At 45.0% G+C, this 22,906-nt stretch overlaps 1 protein-coding gene and 1 pseudogene across 1 annotated transcript; both read left to right on the top strand.

Annotated features, from left to right (window-relative positions):
• Positions 1–1,007: 1,007 nt before the first annotated feature.
• Positions 1,008–8,374, top strand: LOC136406600 (POU domain, class 5, transcription factor 1 pseudogene; annotated as a pseudogene).
• Positions 8,375–18,709: 10,335 nt separating this feature from the next.
• On the top strand, positions 18,710–19,942 carry LOC136406390 (mortality factor 4-like protein 1). The gene is given in 2 exon segments (XM_066386413.1): positions 18,710–19,134; positions 19,137–19,942. Coding segments are annotated over 2 exon segments (972 nt in total). The 5' UTR covers positions 18,710–18,804; the 3' UTR covers positions 19,779–19,942.
• Positions 19,943–22,906: the final 2,964 nt, after the last annotated feature.

The following is a 22,906-nucleotide window of genomic DNA, read 5'->3' as shown; positions in this document are numbered from 1 at the left end:
GGTCACACAGCTAGTGTGGGCCTAGATGAGCCTCACAATATGGTATGGTAAATTCTGTGGAAGCCCAGAAAGCAAGGTGTCTGAGCCACTGGGAAGGAGGGGCCAGGCATCTCCTCTGGGGAGTTAATTGACCAAAGAATCAGGTAACGGTGTTTCAAGCAGAGGGAACAGCATATGAAAAGGTAAGAGGCAAGAGAATGTGGCACGATGAAGAGTGACAAACAAGGCTTGGAACAAATGATATTTCAGAGCATTAAAAAAAAAAATCCTGGCCCTGGCCAGTTGGCTCAGTGGTAGAGCATCGGCCTGGCGTGCAGGAGTTCCGGGTTTGATTCCCGGCCAGGGCACACAGGAGAAGCACGCATCTGCTTCTCCACCCCTCCCCCTCTTCTTCCTCTCTGTCTCTCTCTTCCCCTCCCGCAGCCAAGGCTCCACTGGAGCAAAAGTTTGCCCGGGCACTGAGGATGGCTCTGTGGCCTCTGCCTCAGGTGCTAGAATGGCTCTGATTGCGGCAGAGCGACGCCCCAAGATGGGCAGAGCATCGCCCCCTGGTGGGTATGCCGGGTGGATCCCGGTCGGGCGCATGCGGGAGTCTGACTGCCTCCCCGTTTCCAGTTTCAGAAAAATACAAAAAATAATAATAATAATCCTGCCTGACCAGATGGTGGTGCAGTGGATAGAGCGTTGGACTGAGATGTGGAGGACCCAGGTTCAAGACCCCGAGGTCGCCAGCTTGAGCGTGGGCTCATCTGGTTTGAGCAAAAAAGCTCACCAGCTTGGACCCAAGGTTGCTGGCTCAAGCAAGGGGTTACTTGGTCTGTTGAAGGCCCGCAGTCAAGGCACATATGAGAAAGCAATCAATGAACAACTAAGGTGTCAAAACGAAAAACTGATTATTGATGCTTCTCATCTCTCTCCGTTCCTGTCTGTTTGTCCCTATCTATCCCTCTCTCTGACTCTGTAAAAAAAAAAAAAAAAAAAATCCTGCAATTTATATTTAGCGAAAAATGTCTGATTTTGGCAAGGGCGAGTCTCAGATGAGAGCCCTGAAGAACTTCAGGAGTGGCGCTCAGCAACGATCTCCACTTGGTGAGTTGTTTCTGACCCACCCATCTCCCTGCACCAGCTCTGTTCTTCTGTCCTAAAAGGGCTCATAATACCCATGCTGTGGGGCTCATAGTAGAACACAGTATGGTGTCGGGCATAATGTACTTGAATGAAATGGAATAATGTAGGCGGCATATACGTCAAAGAGCTTTCAAGTCAGCACATGGCCACCCAAGCGTGACAAAGTGCTTCAGTGGCCCAGGCATCGGCGCCCAATTTTCGCTTTTGAGAGGAGCTGGAACCCCTCCCCATCCGCTCTCAGCGGCTGGGGATTTTCAGTGTTGATTTCCATCTGGCCAAGACTTCCTCTTTCTTCCTCTACCTGTGGTTCTGGAGGCTCATCCTGGAGAGGCGCCAGCCGTCTCACCAGCGCGGGAGTTAGGAATGTGTTTGCAGGGAACCAGGGGAGGGGAAAATCTTCTGGCTGATGTGCCCCGTCACTGGCTTCCTGGTGACTGATCACTATGGAAACCGAGCTCCCTTCCTTTTTGCTGCGGGCTCGTTGAGGACGCGCATTGTTGATGCTTTTACTGCACAGATCAGAAGTTCCTTCCTCTTTCCTGTTGCAGAATGCCAGTCACCACCGTTGTCCTAAGAGCTGTAGCTCACCCCCGAGGAGCTCAAGCTTGGGAAAAACAATCTCATTTGATTCCCCAGAGGTCATGGGGGCTTCTGGGTAAAGGGTGAGGCCTGAGAACAATGCTGGGGTGAGAACAATGCAGCCTCCAGGGCTGAACTGAGGCCTGGCTTTTCCCCCTCCCTCAGCTCTCCCAGCCACATTTAAAACATTTACAGGCAGTCCAGGTAGTATTGTATCAGGCCACAGAAAAGTTAAAGTGTCTTTCTGTGGACAAAGCCTCCCCCGTGGCCTGGGCAGAAGTGACTCCAGGCAGCTCTGAGCCCCCTTCCACTGCACATGACTACCCACTTATGCAGACCCCAAGAGAAGTCTCTTCCTGGAGGGGAAGGCTTGCAGATGGAGGGGCACGTTGGGATACAGGAGAGGGGAGATGATGATGGAGTCAAAATGCCAGCGGAGGGGAGCGTTGTACACAGTCAGTCCCTGGGTTACAAATGAGATCGGTTCTGTAGGTTTGTTCTTAAATTCAATTTGTTTGTAAATTGGAACAGGTACATTTACCTATTAAATGCAAGTAAGGTGTTTGTTTTAACATGGTATTTATTTTTACCATTCTGTGTATATGAATACTTAAACATTTTAAAATACAACCTTAAGCAATATTGGGTGATGCATAAGATGATAGACTTGTTGGAGAGGACCAGACTGGTGTTAGAGTCAGGGTTGGATTCTGCTGCTGGAGACAGTGTCTTGAAATAGGTGTTAAGGGAGGCTTGTACAGAGCTTTTCTTTTTCTCATCACAAACGGCCCTGTAGTATCTCAGGCCTTCGGTAACTATAGGGTAAACTGTGGTGAACCTCTCTGTATCAGGATCCTGCTCCTCTAACTTTGCTATTCCTGCTTCAATGAGATGAAAAGCAACAGCTAACTCTTTTGTAGAAAATTTTTTCGGTTCTAGAGTGTATAGATCCCTGTTTTCTTTTATTTTTAATTTTTGTATTTTTCTGAAGTTGGAAACGGGGAGGCAGTCAGGCAGACTCCCGCATGCCCCCAACTGGGATCCACCCGGCGTGCTCACCAGGGGGTGATGCTCCACCCATCTGGGGCGTTGCTCTGTTGCAACCAGAGCCATTCTAGTGCCTGAGGCAGAGGCCACAGAGCCATCCTCAGTACCCAGGCCAACCTTGCTCCAATGGAGCCTTGGCTGCAGGAGGGGAAGAGAGAGAAGGGAGGAAGGAGAGGGGGAGGGGTGGAGAAGCAGATGGGCGCTTCTCCTGTGTGCCCTGGCCGGGAATCAAACCCGGGACTCCTGCACGCCAGGCCGATGCTCTACCACTGAGCCAACCGGCCAGGGCCCCTGTTTTCTTCCCTAAACGCTACCTATCATATGCTGCTCTAGTTCCATAAAGTCTTTTTCTTTTTTTTTTTTTACAGAGACAGAGAGAAGGACAGAAAGGGACAGAGACAGACAAGAAGGGAGAGAAATGAGAAGCATCAAGTCTTCATTGCGGCATCTTAGTTGTTTATTGATTGCTTTTTCATATGTGCCTTGACTGGGGTGGTGTATAGCAGAGCAAGTGACCCCTTGCTCAAGCCAGCCACCTTGGGCTTCAAGCCAGCAACCTTGGGCTTCAAGCCAGCGACCTTGGGCTTCAAGCCAGCGACCTTTGGGCTTAAGCCGACAACCTCGGGGTTTTGAACCTGGGTCCTCTACGTCCCAGTTCGATGCTCTATCCATTGCGCCACCACCTGGTCATGCCATAAGGTCTTCATTGGTTAGTTCTTTGCCATGGGAGTCAAGTAACTCTCTGATATCATTCTCAGTGATGTCTAGTAGGCCTTACGGTGCTCTGTGTGTAAGTAGGAGTTGTAGATAAACCGGATGTTTGTAACTTGGAGACAGGGCACACCACACACCTGCGTCATCATCAGTCACTTCCGCATTCACAGGAGTTTCAGGTGTTATCAGCTGGGAGAACTGATGCCACTGGGTTGGGCCCAGTACTGAGACCATTTCTTAGAGGCCAGTGCCCGTGTCTGAGCACCCAAGGCCTGACATCACACATACTGTGCCAGGTCCCAGATAGGAGGACTCAGGGCTAGTGGTGAGTGGGGATCCCAGTGACAACAAAGAAAGCTCCCAGGTCCCTTCCTGAGTTTGGCTGTGACTTGCTTGGTCAGCCAGCCAGGGGCCTGGGAGGGATTTCCTTTGTAAGTCTACCTAAGGGATGGCTCGCTGGCTTCATCCTAAGCGGGTAGCGGGGTACTAAGGACGCCTCACATGTACACATTTTACTGTTCCAGAGGTCCACCTAAGAATAATTTTCTGGTGCAAATGAACAGGAAATTATCTGGGAGGGAGCATCCCATTTAGATGCTGGGGCATTTCAGTGCGTCTCTAGAATAATGTTCAAAATCCTCCGTTACCTCCTTGAGCACCCAAGATCTTTCCTGTGTCTCTCTTAGGTCTCCAAGTGTTCCCGTTCACTTTCCATCTAGAATGTCCCTTTATTTGGAGCATGTTTGCTCTTGTCACCCTGCAATTCCTCCAGGTTCTTAGTAGCAGTGTGAAGATCCATGTTTTGTTTTTGTCAGAGGAGAGCCTGGGTCCCTGGACCCTGGGGAGGGAGCCCTGACCATAGGGAGAAGACAATGGTGACAGAGATGGCCTAGCCAAATGCCTTTAGAGCAGCTCAACTCACCTGTTGCTCTTGGTATAAGAGAAAGCGCCTCTTTGGGGAGGGCATTCTAACTGTCCCTGATTCTGTGTGCTTATGGCACCAGCAGAAAGGCAGGACTTTCATGTGATGTTTGGCTCTTTCCTCACCACTCCCAAAAGGGTCTCACTCCCATAAGATCTCAGGAGGATTGGAGGGTTGAAAGCTGTAGGGGCCGCCTAATGTGGTATTCCCCCAACAACACTTGCTTTGGGGGGCATCCAGACAGGGCTTGAATCTTTCAGGGACAAAGAACCGTCTGGTCCATTTACTAAAAATAGAGATTTTGATAATAGTAGATTCACATGCATTTATAGTTAAGTACTGCAGAAGGATCCCTGGTACACTTGTCCAGTTTCCCTCAATGGGAACATTTTGTGAAACTACAGTGTAATATTACAACCAGGACATTGACTTTGATATAATCCATGGACTTGACTTAATCTCCCCAGTTTTATTTACTTGTGCTCATTGTGTTTGTGTGTAAAGTTCTATACAGCTTCATCACCTGCACAGGGTCATGTGTCCACCACCAGTCTAGGCACAGTCCCAGCACTACAGGGGTCCCTCTTTTATCCTTTTATAGCCATGCCCACTCCTTCCCTGTCCTCATCCCCAACCTCTGGAAACCACTAATCTGTCCTCCATGTCTACAGTTTTGTTATTTCACAATGTTATGTAAATAGAATCACATTTGGGGGGTTGGCTTTTATTGCTGAACATATTTCCCTTGTATTTACCCAAGACATTGCATGTATCTCTTGCTCCTTCCTTCTTATTGCTGAGGAATAGTCCATGGTATGGTTGGAGCACTGTTTGCAGAACCATTCACCCACTGAAGGGCATCTGGACTCACTCCAGGTTTTCAGGAAAGCTAGAATTCCAAATAAAGCCACTGTCAACATTCATGTCCAGATTTTTTGTGTGAACATACTTCTTTTTTTTTTTAAATTTTTGTGGGGAACTGATTCATTTTTATTATTTTTTTAAAATTATTTTTATTCATTTTAGAGGAGAGAGAGAGAGAGAGAGAGAGAGAGAGAGAGAAGGGGGGAGTAGCAGGAAACATCAACTCCCATATGTACCTTGACCAGGTAAGCCCAGGGCTTTGAACTTGCGAGTAGGTCAATGCTTGATCTACTACACCACCACAGGTCAGGCAAACTGGTTCATTTTTAAAACAGCTCTAATTAAAGCAGATCTTTGAGGTTTGTGAGGGATCCATTTGGAGAATGATATGTGTTCTCACATCCTCAATGTGAGAAATGTTTATACACATTCCCGGGCTGGTTCGAACTGACACGTTTCTCATGTCTGTCTAGAAGCCCCATTTCTTGTGCATATTCTCATACCCCAGCTTGGCTGCCTTTTTTATTTGGATGTATGTATTTGTTTTAATTTTGTTTAATCAGGTAATGAAGCTATAAAGAAACAGGAAACACTAAGACAGTTGTATAGAACAAATTGAAGGATTACATCCTAGAATACCCTTGGTGAATAAATACTTCATATTCTGAGTATTTCAACTTTTTTAGATTTTGACCCCTTCAGTCTTTGTTCTAAGCCAAATATATTTTTTTTTAAATTGTGGTGCATTAAAAAATGTGTTTTTTTCTAGAGGCCCTGTGCAAAAACTTAAGGGCTCAGCTCTACAGTCAGACAGGACTGGCAGGTGAACTTGCTTCTTGCCAACCTGGCTCAGAGGAGATGCCACAGGTGTTTCCTCTCTCAGCTGCCTTTAAAAACCTTTACACAACTTTTCTTCACCTGCTGTGTTATAAAGTTCTAACTGAAAGATACCTCCCTATCATTTCTACCCAAAAATAGGGGTGGGGGGGAAAGAAGTCCAATTCTCCTTTCACATAAAAACAATGTAATTATTTAAAGATAATTATCAAATATTCCCCCCAAATTATAACATTCCCCCTTCCTTCAAATGTTCCTCTTAGACTTAGGATGTGGGTTGAAGGCATTTCCTCAGCATTTTCACCCCTGGTCCACACACTTTGGGGTATCACACCCTCTCTGCCCCTAGAACTGAGCATGTGTGACAAAATACAGTGGGACTGTGTTCTGTCCCCTTCTCAACTCTTTACTTCTGTTAATGTAGCCAAGGCCTGACCTGTGGTGGTGCAGTGGATAAAGTGTCAACCTGGAACTCTGAGGTCGCCAGTTCAAAGCCCTGGGCTTGCCTAGGGAAGGCATATACAGTATGGAAGTTGATGCTTCCTGCTCCTCCTCCCCACCTCCTCTCTCTCTCCTCTCTAAAATGAATAAATAAAGTCTTTAAAAAAAATTTTTTTTTAGTGCAGCCAATTGTGATGACAGATGACAGCCACACCCCTTTCCTACTCACCAGTCTTTCCCACAGGTTTTACAGTTAAGTAGCATCTCCCTCAGCCTATATTTGTAAGGTCACCTTTAAGGAACTAAGATCAGGAACTTAACCTCTATTATATGTTACCATTTGGCCCATGTCTTTCTTCTAGTGACATTCTTTTGACTAGTGGTTCTCTGTCATTTGTCCTCTTCCCTATCTCTCAGTGCTGTGTCATTAGTGGTTCCATCAGTGTATTTTCACGAGTCCTTGTGTGGGCCGTCACAAGAAACATCACCCTAGAGGAGGTGGGACTGGGGAGAGAAGAGTGTTGAGGAGTGCCTTGGAGAGCCGTCCTTTCACCATCCCGGACACCTGGCTGCTGACTTTGCCTTTTCACCCCCACTGTGAGGTGGAGGTCATGGGCCAGGAGGGTGGGAGCCAGGTTGGGTTGACCTTCAGACCTGGCCGAGTTTCCAGGGCCCTCCCTGTAGGTGGGTAACTGAGTGAGGGCTGGACCCGGGGGCCAAGGTATAGCAGGCATCCCCAAACTACGGCCCGCGGGCCGCATGTGGCCCCCTGAGGCCATTTATCCGGCCCCCCGCCGCACTTCCAGAAGGGCACCTCTTTCATTAGTGGTCAGTGAGAGGAGCACTGTATGTGGCGGCCCTCCAACCATCTGAGGTACAGTGAACTGGCCCCTTGTGTAAAAAGTTTGGGGACCCCTGGCTCCCGTGCCCCTTGCTGTGTGAGTTCTAGGTGGTGGTGGTGGGGGGGTGGTGGCCTACTGTGGACCTCAGGCCAGAGTAGGGCCAGGGCCCCAAGGCAGCCTGGAGACCCCCGCCCCCAAGCCCGAGGGTGAAGCGGGATTCGGAGTGGAGAGCCACTCTGAGAGGGCTTCCCCCAGCCCTGCGCTGCCCCACCTGGGGTCCGTGAGTCTGGACAAGTAGCAGCTGGAGCCAAACCCCGAGGAGAGACTGAGCAAGGACACAAGCACTCTGCAGAAAGACCTCGAGCAGTGTGCCAAGCTCCTGAAGGAGAAGAGGATCTCCCTGCATCTGCCCGGGTGGGCGTGGGCTCGCCCTTGAGGGTCTCTTTGGGAAGATGTTCAGCCCAAGGACCTCCTGTGTTTGGAGGCTCTACAGCTCGGTTTCAAGAACACGTGTAAGTGTGGCCACGCTGTAGCTGTGGAAGTGGGCAGAGGAAGGTGACAACCACAAGAATCTGTAGGAGGTAAGCAAAGCAGAGACCAGTGTGCAGGCCCGAAAGAGAAAGTGTGCAAGTGTGAGAACACGATCAGGCAGTGCCCAAAGGCCCTGCAGCCGATCAGCCCCCGCCCAGCAGCTCAGCTCGGGCTGGGGAAGGCTGTGGTCCGAGTGTAGTTCAGCAACAGTCAGCAGAAGCGCCCGCGATCAAGCAGTGACTATTCTCAACCGGAGGGTTTCCAGGCTTCCAGGCCTCCTTTCTCAGAGGGACTGGTGTCCTTTCCTGTGTCGACAAGGCCCCGTTTGGGTACCCTAGGCTACGCAGTCCCTTTCCCAGAGGGTGAAGCTTTTCCCTCTGTGTCTGTCACCACTCTGGACTCTCCTACACATTCATATGGAGGTGCCTGCCCTTCCCAGGAAGGAAGAGAGCTAGGGAAAGAACCCTGAGGATTGTTTCAGGGCTTTGGGATCAAGTTCTTTCGCTATGGCATTGGTAACACAAAAAGTGTGGGGGCAGAGTGTTTGGGGAACTGTTTGGAAGGAAGGTGAAATTCAGTGGTGCCCTTTTTTTTTTATACATGAGTGTTTATAGTAGCATTGTTCATAAGAGTCAATATCTAGAAACAAATCCATCAACCTTTGAGCAAATATACAAACTGCAGTATGGCCGTGTGATGAAATACTATTCAGCCATAAAAAGGATGAAATGCTGATACATGCTAGAACATGGATAAACCCCCAAAACATTATGCTACATGATAGGAGCCAGTCACAAAAAGCCACACAGTACATGATCCCATTTATATAAAATGTCCAGAATAGGTAAAGCCATCAGAATACAAAGTAGATTGGGGGTTGTCAGGAATGGGGGAGGGTGAAAAGTGATTGCTAATGGATTTGTTTTTGGGGTGATCAGTGGTGCTCTTGATTTTAATCCCCCCATCACTTATCACTTTGATCTTAAAGTAGCCTGGGAGACACACACATACACACACACACACACACACACACACACACACAGAAGGGAGGGAGGAAGGGAGGGAGGGAGGGAGGGAGGAAGGAAGGAAGGAAGGAAGGAAGGAAGGGAGGGAGGGAGGGAAGGAAATGAAATGAAATGAAATGAAATAAGGAAGGAAGGAAGGAAGGAAGGAAGGAAGGAAGGAAGGAAGGAAGGAAGGAAGAAAGAAAGAAAGAAAGAAAGAAAGAAAGAAAGAAAGAAAGAAAGAAAGAAAGAAAATTGTTGACCAAGAGAGGAAGAAGACAGAGCTAATATGGCAGAGAGCTCCTTTGAATTGACCCTGATGAAAACTCTTCTGATATAATTGTCCCACATCTGACAGATACCACATACTTCTCCATGAAGACCCCAGGACAGATTTGCTCAGATGTATTTGTGAAATCCAGAAGCCCTGTATCTGCAGTATTCTACTGTTTTAACAATCTAGTAAATCTGACAAGAATTGAAACCAGTTAACTTGTCCTTATTCATTGTTAGAAGATCCTTGCTAGTTTGTGGTCATCTCCACTTCTGGCCTGGCAGCTGCAAGTATGCTCTACCGACACCTGTAAGAGCTCTGATCTGATCTGCATCATCTATTGGCTGCTAGGCCCCGTCTCAGTCCCTCACTGAGCACCCCTCCTCCTGTCCACCCCCCCCCCCAAGGCCTCATCTAGCCCTAATTCCTGGCCTGATTCCTCCTGAGTGTGACCCTCACAGGCAGCCCTAGTTAGGCCTGGTCCAGACTTTCCATTCTCTAGCTTTCTCTAAACTCCAACCATGGTGGTCTGGGTCCTCTCTGTATTTTCTTTTCAACAAAGAGTTTATTGAAGTTCTGTATGCAGTGTTAGCCGTGACTCACTAGGAAGATTGTAGAGGATGCTTAGACACAACATGAAGTTTCTGCAGACCTAATAAATCTGTTGGAGTTTTATAGAGGATAACTATCAAGGCCCCTGTGATCTGTGGTGTTGGAATTCCTTATCCCTATCTCCCTTCTTTAAGGTTTAGAACATTTTTTGGGTTTCAGGCTAGATACTGGAAGAGGACAAGGTGGTCCCCTCTACCTTCCTCACCTGAAGGCCTTGCTCAGGGATGGCACCAACCTGCCTGGCCCAAAAAGCTGGATGGAGAAGCCTCTCAGGCAGCAGTCATTTTTCCCTTTCAAAGAAAACAGAGGTGTCGCCTGAGAACTGAGAAGTATGCGCTCTCCTCACACCAACCAGCCTCTGCTTCCTCCCAGCACCACTGCCAGTTTTTCTTCAAACCGAGGTAGCAGCTGGTCCTAAGCAAGGACACACACTTCTGCTGGCCCCATGAAAGCCAGAAGGGCACAGACAAAGCTAATCACACACTGGACTGAGAACCACTCTGGTGGGTAGTGTTTGAAGTATTTTGAAGTGATTTTCTCTTGTAAATTCCCAGAGCCTATGTGTGGAGGTGGGCAAACCATAGAGGGCTGATATGGACAGCAGCCACCAGCCAGCATTCTATCTCTTTCCCTCTGTTTTCTGCTACTCTTCCTCAATCCCTAATGTTAAAATATTGGGGGAAGGATGGATACCTAACGCCCAAAGCTTTGGCTTAAGAAAACCAGTTGGATTAATAGCAGGTGAGGCTTTGGCACATGGAGAGGCGGGAGTCTCCAGGCACTGATGGGGTGATGTGACCGACAGGGACACTTGTTCCTGTTGGTAAATCCCATGAAAAAGGGGACTCAGCTCTATGAAAAATGCTTTTAAGCCTGACCAGGCGGTGGCGCAGTGGATAGAGCATCAGACTGGGATGCGGAAGGATCCAGGTTCGAGACCCCGAGGTCGCCAGCTTGAGCGTGGGCTCATCTGGTTTGAGCAAAGCTCACCAGCTTGGACCCAAGGTCGCTGGCTTGAGCAAGGGGTTACTTGGTCTGCTGAAGGCCCATGGTCAAGGCACATATGAGAAAGCAATCAATGAACAACTAAGGTGACGCAATGAAAAACTAATGATTGATGCTTCTCATCTCTCTCTGTTCCTGTCTGTCTGTCCCTATCTATCCCTCTCTCTGACTCTCTCTCTATCCCTGTAAAAAAAAAAAAAAAAAAAAAAAAAGATCAAATGATCTATAAAAAAAAAGAAAAAAGAAAAATGCTTTTAAGGTGTAGACACTGAATTTAAGGGGATCTTGGCACCTAGGGAGCTGCTGAGTCCCTCTGGCAGGGAAGGGAAACCCAGACCTTCTCACAGTAAATTTCAACCTCATTGCAGGTACATGGTTGGGGGGGGGGGCTGCCAGAGAACTTCATTCATATTCTCCGCGTTGTTGTTGTTGAGTACTGCTCTGCTTGAAAACAAACTTCTGAATCGAAACCTGGTGATAAGCTGGAAACTGCCTGTACTTTAAAGCAAAATTACTTTTTGTATCTGAAACTCACTTTGTTGATCTTTAGATATGAATATTCAGAAAGCTACAAACTCGTTTACTTTACTGTCATTCACCCAGCCCCTCCATGAGGATATGAGGATTCCTCATGAGGATGAAATGTGACTACTCTTGACACTGTCATAGCAGCAGTAATGAAAATAATAATAACAATAATAACCATAGAATTTTTTTGTCCTTGCTCTCCCTTTTCTGTCCTTTCTTATTGTTGGGCAGATAAAATGTATTATGCTCACGTTGTTAAAGGTGGTGCTGCCCACGTGAGGCCGTCGCCCAGGTGATATTAATGTGTGTTGGGGATCCTTGTAGCCTGGGGCTTGGTTTTGGGATTAAGCCTTTCCCACCCTTTTTGACGTAGGGTGGTACAATCCAATCATGCCTCAGAGGTGACTTTGTATTAGAGACTTCCCTACTTTGTATATTGGATTAGAGGTTGTGAAGCTACAGTATAAAGTGGGGGCAAAACGGGAGTTTGGGCTCTTGGTTCCTGAGATTATCATTAGAGGAGAGCAGAGAAAGGCCACGTGGAGGAGGCCAGGAGAAGCAGCCAAGATGGTGGAGTGCTGAGTGAGATGCCAGTTTGTGTAGAGTTTGTATCTGGGATAAGGAAGGAGATGGGGAACTGAGGAGAATAAGGCTGGTGAGCTAGAAACCTTTGATTCTAGGAAACTCGGATAAGTCAGTGGCTTTGTGAGCACTGAATGTGACTGGGTTTTGGAGCCCAGTGTGTATTTTTTACTTGCCCGCCGGGTGCAAGCTAGAATTAAAGACTATGGCCCACCAGTTTTTGGCTCCGCTGTTTCTTTACCGACTGTCCGAATCCAATGCGAACTTGCATGGGACTGGCGGCGGCTGTGATAGTGGCGCTGGCCACGGCTACTGGCTTTACACTTATCCAAGATAAAGTAAACTTGACTAAAATAAAAGGAAGCCCTAATTGGTTTATCATGAATTCACGGAGAAATTACCCTGCCAGGAACAACTAACTCTTAGTGGAGAGTGTGGGGTGGGGGTGGGGGTGGAAATAGTGGTGCTTTATCTAAAGATCAACAAAGTGAGTTTCAGATACAAAAAGTAATTTTGCTTTAAAGTACAGGCAGTTTCCAGCTTATCACCAGGTTTCGATTCAGAATGAGGACTCTGGTGAGCTGGTAAAATCTGTGGATAACTCAGAGTGGGGAGGGTGAAGTCAGAAGAGAAGAATCAATTGCCAAGAAGAGGATGGATAGCCTGGCCAGGCGGTGGTGCAGTGGTTAGAGCACTGGACTAGAACACAGAGGACCCAGGTTTGAAACCTGAAGTTGCTGGCTTGAGTGTGGACTCATCTGGCTTGAGCACAGGCTCACCAGCTTGAATGTGGGATCATAGACATCATCAAGGTCACTGGCTTGAGTAAGGGGTCACTGGCTCGGCTGGAGCCCCCCAGTCAAGGTACATATGAGAAAGCAATCAATGAACAACTAAGGTGCCGCAATGAAGAATTGATGCTTCTCATCTCTCTCCCTTCCAGCCTGTCTGTCCCTATCTGTCTCTTTCTCTCTGTCTCTGTCAAAAAGAAAGAAAGAAAAAGGTGGATGAAGGCCTGTCCTGGAGGTCCATCTCCTTATCCACCTTAGGCGGAGGAGGAAAGTTAGAGAGCTACACCCAGGGAAGGTCCCCTGTCATTCTTATCTTCCAGGAGGAACTAACCCCTCTCTCTCAGTTTGCCTGACTTTGTCAATAATCTGTTGATAAGTGCCCTCCAAACCCCTGAGGGTGTGGCCAGGCCTTTGTCTTTCCTGGTGTTTAGCATGGTGCCCACTAGGAATTAGAGACTTCATTCCTCTGCCTGGAGCATCCTTGCAGTTTCACTCCTATGGGGCCTTCTGGAGCTGAGTCTTCTGCCCAGGAAGGTGCCATAAAAGTTCTTGGAGGCCTCAGAGCAAGCCAGAGAGGCTCAGGCAGACAGATGTGACTCTGAAATTGCTGGCACTTCAACCTCTGGCTTCGTTTCCCCATCTGTAACAGGGATCATGACACTCTTTGTGCTGGGCTGATAGTGGCCCCCCAAAATACCAAGTCCTATCTCTAGAATCTGTGAACTTTACCTTATATGGAAAAAAGATCTTTGCATATATATGATTAAATTAAGGCTCTTGAGATGGGATTGATTATCTTGGATTATCTGGGTGGGCCCTAAATGTAATTACAAGTTTCCTTTAAAAAGAAAGGCAGAGTGAGATCTGACACACAGAAGAGAGAGGCAATGAGAAGATGAAGCAGAGAATTGAAGATACCAGCCTTGAATATTACAGCGATGAAACCACAAGCCAGGGTTTGGGGCAGCCACCAGAAGCCGGAAAATGCAAGGAACAAACTCTCCCCTAGAGCCTCTGAAGGACGTGTGGCCTGCTGACACCTTGCTTTTGGTCCATGTAAGGCCAGTAGCCGCAGCCACCATCACAACTGCCTGGCCCATAAAGGTTTGCATTTGATTCGAACAGACAGTAATGAAACAACGGAGCCAAGAACTGGTAGGCTATTAGCTTTAATCCTAGCTTGCACCAGGCGGGCAAGAAATACACACACTGGGAAAACACTTCCCTTTCCATTCAGGGCTCCCAAAGCCACTGACTTACCCAAGTTTCCTAGAATCAAAGGTTTGTACCTCACCAGTGTTATTTACCTCTGTTCCCCATCTCCTTCTCTCTGCACAAACTCTGCACAAACTGACTCTCAGGGTCTTGAACCTGGGTCGTCCACATTCAAGTTCGATTCTCCATCCACTGCGCCACTGCCTGGTCAGGTGAGACTTCCTTGTTTGGATATTGGATTAAAGTTTTTGATTTCTACACTATAAAATGGAGCAGAGGAGCCCATGCTGGAGGAGAGCAGGAAAAGGCCACGTAGAGGAGAGGAGAAGCAGCCAAGATGGTGGAGTGCTGAAGGAGAAGCCAGTTTGTGCAGAGTTTGTGCAGAGAGAAGGAGATGGGAAACAGAGGTGAATAAGGCTGGTGAGGTACAAACCTTTGATTCTAGGAAACTCGGATAAGTCAGTGGCTTTGGGAGCCCTGAATGGAAAGGGAAGTGTTTTCCCAGTGTGTGTATTTCTTGCCCGCCTGGTGCGAGCTAGGATTAAAGCTAATGGCCCACCAGTTCTTGGCTTCGTTGTTTCATTACTGTCTGCCCGAATCAAATGCAAACCTGCATGGGCCAGGTGACTGTGATGGTGGCTGCGGCTACTGGCTTTACAATTACCACACTCAACTTTAGAACATTTAAATTTCTCTTAAAAAGAAACCCTGTACTCATTAGCAGTTACACCACATTTCCCCTAAGTACCCTAGCATTAAGAAATACTAATCAATTCTGTCCCTATGGATTTGCCTATTGTGGACATGTCATTTAAATGAGATCAGAGAGTATGTGGTTGTAAGGCCAGTGGCTGTGGCCACCATCACAGCCACCTGGCCCATGCAGGTTCGCATTGGATTTGGACAGTCGGTAAAGAAACAAAGGAGCCAAGAACTGGTGGGCCATCATCTTTAATCCTAGCTTGCACCTGGCGGGCAAGTAAAAACACACACTGGGCTCCCAAACCCACTCATTCAGCTCTCACAAAGCTACTGACTTATTCGAGTTTCCTAGAATCAAAGGTTTCTAGCTCAGCCTGACCAGGCGGTGGCACAGTGGATAGAGCATTGGACTGGGATACAGAGGACCCGGGTTCGAGACCCTGAGGTCGCCTGCTTGAGTACAGGCTCATCTGATTTGAGGAAAAGCTCACCAGCTTGAACCCAAGGTCGCTGGCTCCAGCAAGGGATTACTCAGTCTGCTGAAGGCCCGTGGTCAAGGCACATATGAGAAAGCAATCAATGAACAACTAAAGTGTTGCAACACGCAATGAAAAACTAATGATTGATGCTTCTCATCTCTCTCCGTTCCTGTCTGTCTGTCCCTGTCTATCTCTCTCTCTGACTCACTCTCTGTCTCTGTAAAAAATAATAAATAAATAAATAAACATTAAAAAGAAAAAAGGTTTCTAGCTCACCAGACTTATTCACCTCTGTTCCCCATTCTCCCTGCACAAACTCTGCACAAACTGGCTTCTCCCTCAGCACTCCACCATCTTGGCTGCTTCTCCTGGCCTCCTCCATGTGGCTTTTCTCTGCTCTCCTCTCTAATGCTAATCTCAGGAACCGAGAGAAAAGAAGCTCCTGGTCTACCCCACTTTATAGTGTAGAAAGCAAAACCTTTAATCCAATATACAAACAAGGAAGTCTCTGATACAAAGTCACTTATCTGAGACATAATGGGATTCCTCATGAGAGTGTACCACCCCACATGATGCAATCAGTCAAGGGTGTTGGGAAAAGCTTAGTCTTAAAACAGCCTTAGGGCACTGGCTGGTGGGCTCAATGGTAGTGCATCGGCCTGGCGTGCAGGAGTCCTGGGTTCGATTCCCGGCCAGGGCACACAGGAGAAGCGCCCACCTGCTTCTCCACCCCTCCCCTCTCCTTCCTCTCTGTCTCTCTCTTCCCCTCCCACAGCCAAGGCTCCATTGGAGCAAAGTTGGCCTGGGCGCTGAGGATGGCTCCATGGCCTCTGCCTCAGGCGCTAGAATGGCTCTGATTGCAACAGAGCAACACCTCAGATGGGCAGAGCATTGCCCCCTGGTGGGCATGCCGGGTGGATCCCGGTCAGGTGCATGCGGGAGTCTGTCTGACTGCCTCCCCATTTCCAACTTCAGAAAAATACAAAATAAATAAATAAATAAATAAATAAATAAATAAATAATAAAATAAAACTAAGCCTTAGGCTATAATCACCTTGCCTGCTTATAGCCTGTCCTCCACACCCAATGCAAACTATAAGCAAGCAAACATATATATTATATTTACAAACTTATTTGACCAACATGGAGCATGTATCAGTACTTTTTGTACTTTTTGGCTATTAACAGTGCTCCTATGAACACTTGTTTACACATGTTTTTATTTCTTTGGGAGTATACTTAAAAATGGAATTGTTGCTGGGTCATATTTTAACCTTTTGAGGAACTGCCAGACTGTTTTCCAAAGTAACTATCATTTTACATTTCCATCAGCAGTGTATGATGGTTCCAGATTCTCTATATCCTCACCAACACTTATTATTATTGTCTGTCTTTTTAGCTATAGCCATCCTAGGTGTGAAGTAAAACTTAATATGGTTTTGATTTGCAGTTCTCTAATGATGCTGAGCATCTTTTCATGTGCTTATTGACCATTTGTGTATCTTCTTTAGAGAAATGTCTGTTGAAGTCATTTGTTCATTTTAATTTTTTAATTGTATTTTTCAGTTACAGTTGACATTCAGTATTATTTTATACTAGTTTCAGGTGTACAGCACGGTGGTTAGACAATTATATAGTCTATGAAGTGATCGCCCCTATAATTGTAGTACCTACCTGGCACCACACATAGTTATTACAATATTATCGACTGTTTTTCCTATGCTGGACGTTACACCCCCAGGACTCTTTTGTGAGTACCAATTTGTACTTTTTGATCTCTTTACACTTTTCACACAACCCCCCCTACTCCCATCTGGCAGCCTTCAGTTTGTTCTTTGTGTCTGTAGTCTGTTTCTGTTAGGTTCGTTCATTTATTTTGTTCATTAGATTCCACAAATAAGTGAAATCATACAGTATTTGTCTTTCTCTGTCTGACTTTTATTTCACTTAGTGTATACCCTCTAGGTCTATCCATGTTGTCACATAAGGTAGTTCTATTTTTAATTTTTTGAGGAACCTCCACACTATTTTCCATAGTAGAGGCACCAATTTGCATTTCCACCACCAGTGCACGAGAGTTTCCTTTACTCCACACTCTCACCAACACTTGTTTCTCGATATATTGGTGATAGCCATTCTGACAAGTGTGAGGTGATATCTCATTGTGGTTTTAATTTGCATATTTCTGATGATTAGTGACCTTGAATACCTTTTCATGTGTCTATTGGCCATCTGTATGTCCTCTTTGGAGAAGTGTCTATTTAGATCCTCTGCTCATTTTTAAATTGAATTGTTTATTTATTTATTTATTTTTGGTGTTGAGTTGTTAGGTTTTTTATAAATTTTGAATATTTACCCATTATCAGAAGTATCATTGATCAATATATTCTCCCATTCAGTAGGTTGTTTTTTATTTGTTGATGGTTTCCTTTGCTATGCAAAATCTTTTTAGTTGGATGTGATCCATTTGTTAACTTTTTCTTTTGTTTCCCTTGCCTAAGGAGATATATTAGAAAAAATATTATTATGAAAAATGTCAGAGTTTACTGCCTACTTTTTCTTTTAGAAGTTTTATGGTTTTGAGATTTACATTTAAGTCTTTTATCTATTTTGAGTTTATTCTTGTATATGATATAAGAAGGTAGCCTAATTTGATATATTTTTTCATGTATCTGTTTAATTTTCCTAGCACCATTTATTGACTAAACTGTCTTTTTACCCCATTGTATGGTCTTGCCTTCTTTGTCATATATTAATTGACCATAGAAGTGTGGGTTTATTTCTGGGCTCTCTATTCTGTTCCATTGGTCTATGTGCAGTGGTGGGATACAAATAATTTAACAACTGGTTCTCTGCCCTAATGACCATTTTAAGTATAAAAAAAATGATATACCAAAAGATAGTTTATTATTTCATACATTTAATACTTAAATAAGGACAATAAAATAAGTATACAAAACTAGATTGTTATAAGAGTTTTAAAATATTAATGAAAAAATATTAATACCTAAAAAAAACAAAAAAAAAATTAATACCTGACCAAAAAATAAAACCATTATTTAAGACATTTTCATATTGCTGCTGCTTCTTTTTTTTATTTTTTATATAGGGACAGAGAGAGAGTCAGAGAGAGGGATAGATAGGGACAGATAGGAATGGATGAGAAGCATCAATCATCAGTTTTTCATTGCGACACCTTAGTTGTTCATTGATTGCTTTCTCATATGTGCCTTGACTGCGGGCCTTCAACAGACTGAGTAATCCCTTGCTCGAGCCAGCGACCTTGGGCCCAAGCTGGTAAGCTTTTTACTCAAGCCAGATGAGCCCGCGCTCAAGCTGGAGACCTCAGGATCTCGAACCTGGGTCCTTCCGCATCCCAGTCCGACGCTCTACCCACTGGTCAGGCTCATATTGCTTCTTGGTTGGCATCCTCACTTGCAATTTTCTTTGCTTTTATCTGAGCATCATTGGCTGTGTGATTTATCCTTAACCATCTTTTCCCTGTAGGAGTGGGGTCCCATTCCTTCACCTATGAACAGTACTATGGACACTTAGAATACACAGTTGCACAGATGAACATTAAAAAAGAGTAAAGAGGTAGAACTGGTGCTGCCCACGGCCTCTGACGCGAAGTTGGGTGGGGTGGCGAGTGGGGGGCGGTAGTCGGGGTGGTGGGAGAAGGAGGAGGCGGCGGCAAATCCCTATAAATGGCGCCGAAGCAGGACCCGAAGCCTAAATTCCAGGAGGGTGAACGAGTGCTATGCTTTCATGGGCCTCTTCTTTATGAAGCAAAGTGTGTAAAGGTTGCCATAAAGGACAAGCAAGTGAAATACTTCATACATTACAGCGGTTGGAATAAAAATTGGGATGAATGGGTTCCAGAAAGCAGAGTCCTCAAATATGTGGACACCAATCTGCAGAAACAGCGAGAACTTCAGAAAGCCAATCAGGAGCAGTATGCGGAGGGGAAGATGAGAGGGGCTGCCCCAGGCAAGAAGACATCTGGTCTGCAGCAGAAAAATGTTGAAGTGAAAACAAAAAAAAGAACAAACAGAAAACACCTGGAAATGGAGATGGTGGCAGCACCAGTGAGACACCTCAGCCTCCTCGCAAGAAAAGAGCTCGAGTGGATCCTACTGTTGAAAACGAGGAAACATTCATGAACAGAGTTGAAGTTAAAGTAAAGATTCCTGAAGAACTAAAACCATGGCTTGTTGATGACTGGGACTTAATTACCCGGCAGAAACAGCTCTTCTATCTTCCTGCCAAGAAGAACGTGGATTCCATTCTGGAGGATTATGCAAATTACAAGAAATCTCGAGGAAACACAGATAATAAGGAGTATGCTGTTAATGAAGTTGTGGCAGGGATAAAGGAATACTTCAATGTGATGTTGGGCACTCAGCTGCTCTACAAATTTGAGAGACCACAGTATGCTGAAATCCTTGCAGACCACCCTGATGCACCTATGTCCCAGGTGTATGGAGCGCCACATCTACTGAGATTATTTGTACGAATTGGCGCAATGCTGGCCTACACACCTCTGGATGAGAAGAGCCTTGCTTTATTACTGAATTATCTTCATGATTTCCTAAAATACCTGGCAAAGAATTCTGCAACTTTGTTTAGTGCCAGCGATTATGAAGTGGCTCCTCCTGAGTACCACCGGAAAGCGGTGTGAGGCGCATACTACAGTTACGTTTGGATCTCTGTAACACATTTCTGTTCTTAGTCCTCCTGTACAAATGATGTACTTTGAAAATGTTAGTGTATAACAGAGTTGATGTTTGTTTTCTGTTTGAGTTAAACAGAGAAAATAAAAGGGGTTATAGCTCCTTTTTTCTTTTTCTTTTCATTTTTTAAATTTTATTTCAAAGTTGCTACCAGTGTATTGATGGACAATGGAGAGACATACTGTAGAGTGTTCTTTTGCCTAGTTGACAAAGCTGCTTTTGAATGCTGGTGGTTCTATTCCTTTGACACTACGCACTTTTATAATATGTGTTAATGCTATATGACAAAATGCTCTGATTCCTAGTGCCAAAGGTCCAATTCAGTGTATATAACTGATCACACTCATCCATTTGTGCTCTTTTTTTTTTTATTGGTGCTTAAAGTAAAGAGCTTATCCTTTGCAAGTCATCCACATTGTTCCTTAGGCATTTTATCTACTCAGATTGTTGAAGAGTGGTGGCTTGTTTATGGTTTTTGTATTTGTGTCTAATGCACGTTTTAACATGATAGGCGCAATGCATTGTGTAGCTACAGTTTTCTGGAAAAGCCAATCTTTTAGGAATTGTTTTTCAGATCTTCAATAAATTTTTTCTTTAAATTTCAAAAAAAAAAAAAAAAAAAAAAAAAAAAAAAAAAAAAAGAGTAAAGAGCCTGACCAGGCGGTGGCGCAGTGGATAGAGCATTGGACTGGGATGTGGAAGGACCCAGGTTCGAGACCCTGAGGTTGCCAGCTTGAGCGTGGGCTCATCTGGCTTGAGCAAAAAGCTCACCAGCTTGGACCCAGGGTCGCTGGCTCCAGCAAGGGGTTACTCAGTCTGCTGAAGGCCCGCGGTCAAGGCACATATGAGAAAGCAATCAATGAACAACTAAGGAGTCGCAACACACAAGAAAAACTAATGATTGATGCTTCTCATCTCTTTCTGTTCCTGTCTGTCTATCCCTCTCTCTGACTCTCTGTCTCTGTAAAAAAAAAAAAAAAAAAAAAAAAAAAGAATAAGGAATGTAAATTTGTGATTTCCACATTGGGTGGCTGCCCAGGTGCCCACCTTAAAGAGGACCTTCATTACAAGTGTCATTGAACCAACTGAACTCAATAAAAAAATAGATATTGGTTCTGCAGAACCAGTGCAAACCTGCTGAACCCTACTAGTCTATGTGTCTGTTTTTTATGCCAGTGCCATGCTATTTTGGTTGCTATAAACTTGTAGTTAGTTTGGTATCAAGTAGTGTGATGCCTCCTACTTTGTCTTTTTTTTTTTTTTCCAAGTTGCTTTGGCTACTTAGGGTCTTTTGGGTTCCATATAAATTTTAGGATTATTTGTCCTATTTCTGTGAAAAATGCCATTAGTATTTTGATAGGAATTGTATTAAATCTATAGCTTGCTTTTGGTAGTATGGACATTGTAACAATATTAATTCTTTCTATCCATGAGCATGGTGCTATATGCTTCCATTTATTTCAGCGATTCTCAACCTGTGGGTCGTGACCCTGGCGGGGTCACCTAAAGCCATTGGAAAATACATAATGCATATCAGGTATTTACATTCCGAATCATAACTGTAGCAAAATTACAGTTATGAAGTAGCCACCAAAATTATTTTTTGGTTTGGGGTCACGGCAACATGAGGAACTATATTGCGGGGTCACGGCATTAGAAAGGTTGAGAACCACTGAATTTGTATCTTCTTCAATGTCTTAAAATTCTCTGAGTACAGGTCTTTTACCTCCTTTGTTAAATTTATTTCTAGGCATTTTTAAAATGCAATTGTACATGGGATTATTTTAGTAATTTCTTTTTCTGATAATTTATAGTTGATGTGTAAAAATGCAAATGATTTCTAAATATTAATTTTGTATCCTGCTGTTTTACTGGATGCATTTATCAGTTCTAATAGTATTTTTGTGAAATCTTTAAGTATGACATATAGTATCGTGTCATACACAAATAATGATGGTTTTACTTCTTTCTTTCTAATTTAAATGCCTTTTCTTTCTTTTTTTCTTTTTTTGTCTGATTGCTGTGGCTGGGACTTCCAGTAATACTCTATTGAATAAAAGTGGTGCAGGTTGCCATCCTTGTCTTGTTCCTGGTCTCAAGGAAAATGCTTTTAGCTTTCCCCTTTTGAGTATGGTGTTAGCTGTGTGTTTGTCCTTCTATCCCCACTTTGCTGAGAGTTTTGATCATAAATGGATGCTGGATTTTGTCAGATGCTTTTGCTGCATCTATTGATATGATCATTTGATTTTTATCCTTTATTTTGTTTATGTGTTATATCACATTAATTGATTTGTGGACATTAAACCAACTTCACATCCCAGGAATAAATTCTACTTGATCATGGTATATGATCTTTTTAATGTATTGCTGAATTCAGTTTGCTAGTATTTTGGGGGGAAATTTTTGCTTTATGTCCTTCAGAGATATTGGCCTATAATTTTCTTTTTTTGTAACATCTTTCCTCTGGTTTTGGAATCAGGATAATGGTGGCCTCATAAAATGAGCTTGGGAGACTTCCCTCCTTTTGAATGTTTTGTAATAGTTCGAAAAGCATAGATGTTCATTCTTCCTGTTTGTTTTGTTTTTTTTCTTAGTGAGAGGCAGGGATGCAGTGAGACAGATTCCCACATGCGCCCTGACCAGTATCCACCCAGCAAGGCCGTACCAGGCGATGCTATGCCTATTTGGGCTGCTGCTCCATTTCTTGGCAACTGAGCCATTTAGCACCTGAGGTGAGGCCATGGAACCATTCTCAGCACCCAGGGCCAACTCGCTTGAACCATTCAAGCCATGGCTGCAGAAAGGAGAAAGGGAGGAAGAGAGAGAAGGGAATAGGGTAGGGGTGAAGAAGCAGATGGTCACTTCTCCTGTGTGCCCTGACTGGGAATTAAACCAGAGACTTCCACACACTAGGTTGTCGGGAGCCGATCAACAACTACTGGCTGACAAAGTCACAACAGAAGAAGATCCACGACTGCTGGCTGACAAGGTCACAGCAGAAGAAGATCCAAAACTGCTGATTGACAAAGTCACAGCAGAGAAGACCAATGGCTGCTGGTTGACAAAGTCACTGCAG

This window comes from Saccopteryx leptura, chromosome 5 (genome assembly GCF_036850995.1).
Source record: "Saccopteryx leptura isolate mSacLep1 chromosome 5, mSacLep1_pri_phased_curated, whole genome shotgun sequence".
NCBI classification, from domain to species: Eukaryota; Metazoa; Chordata; class Mammalia; order Chiroptera; family Emballonuridae; genus Saccopteryx; species Saccopteryx leptura.
This window is presented reverse-complemented; position numbering and strand designations above follow the sequence as displayed.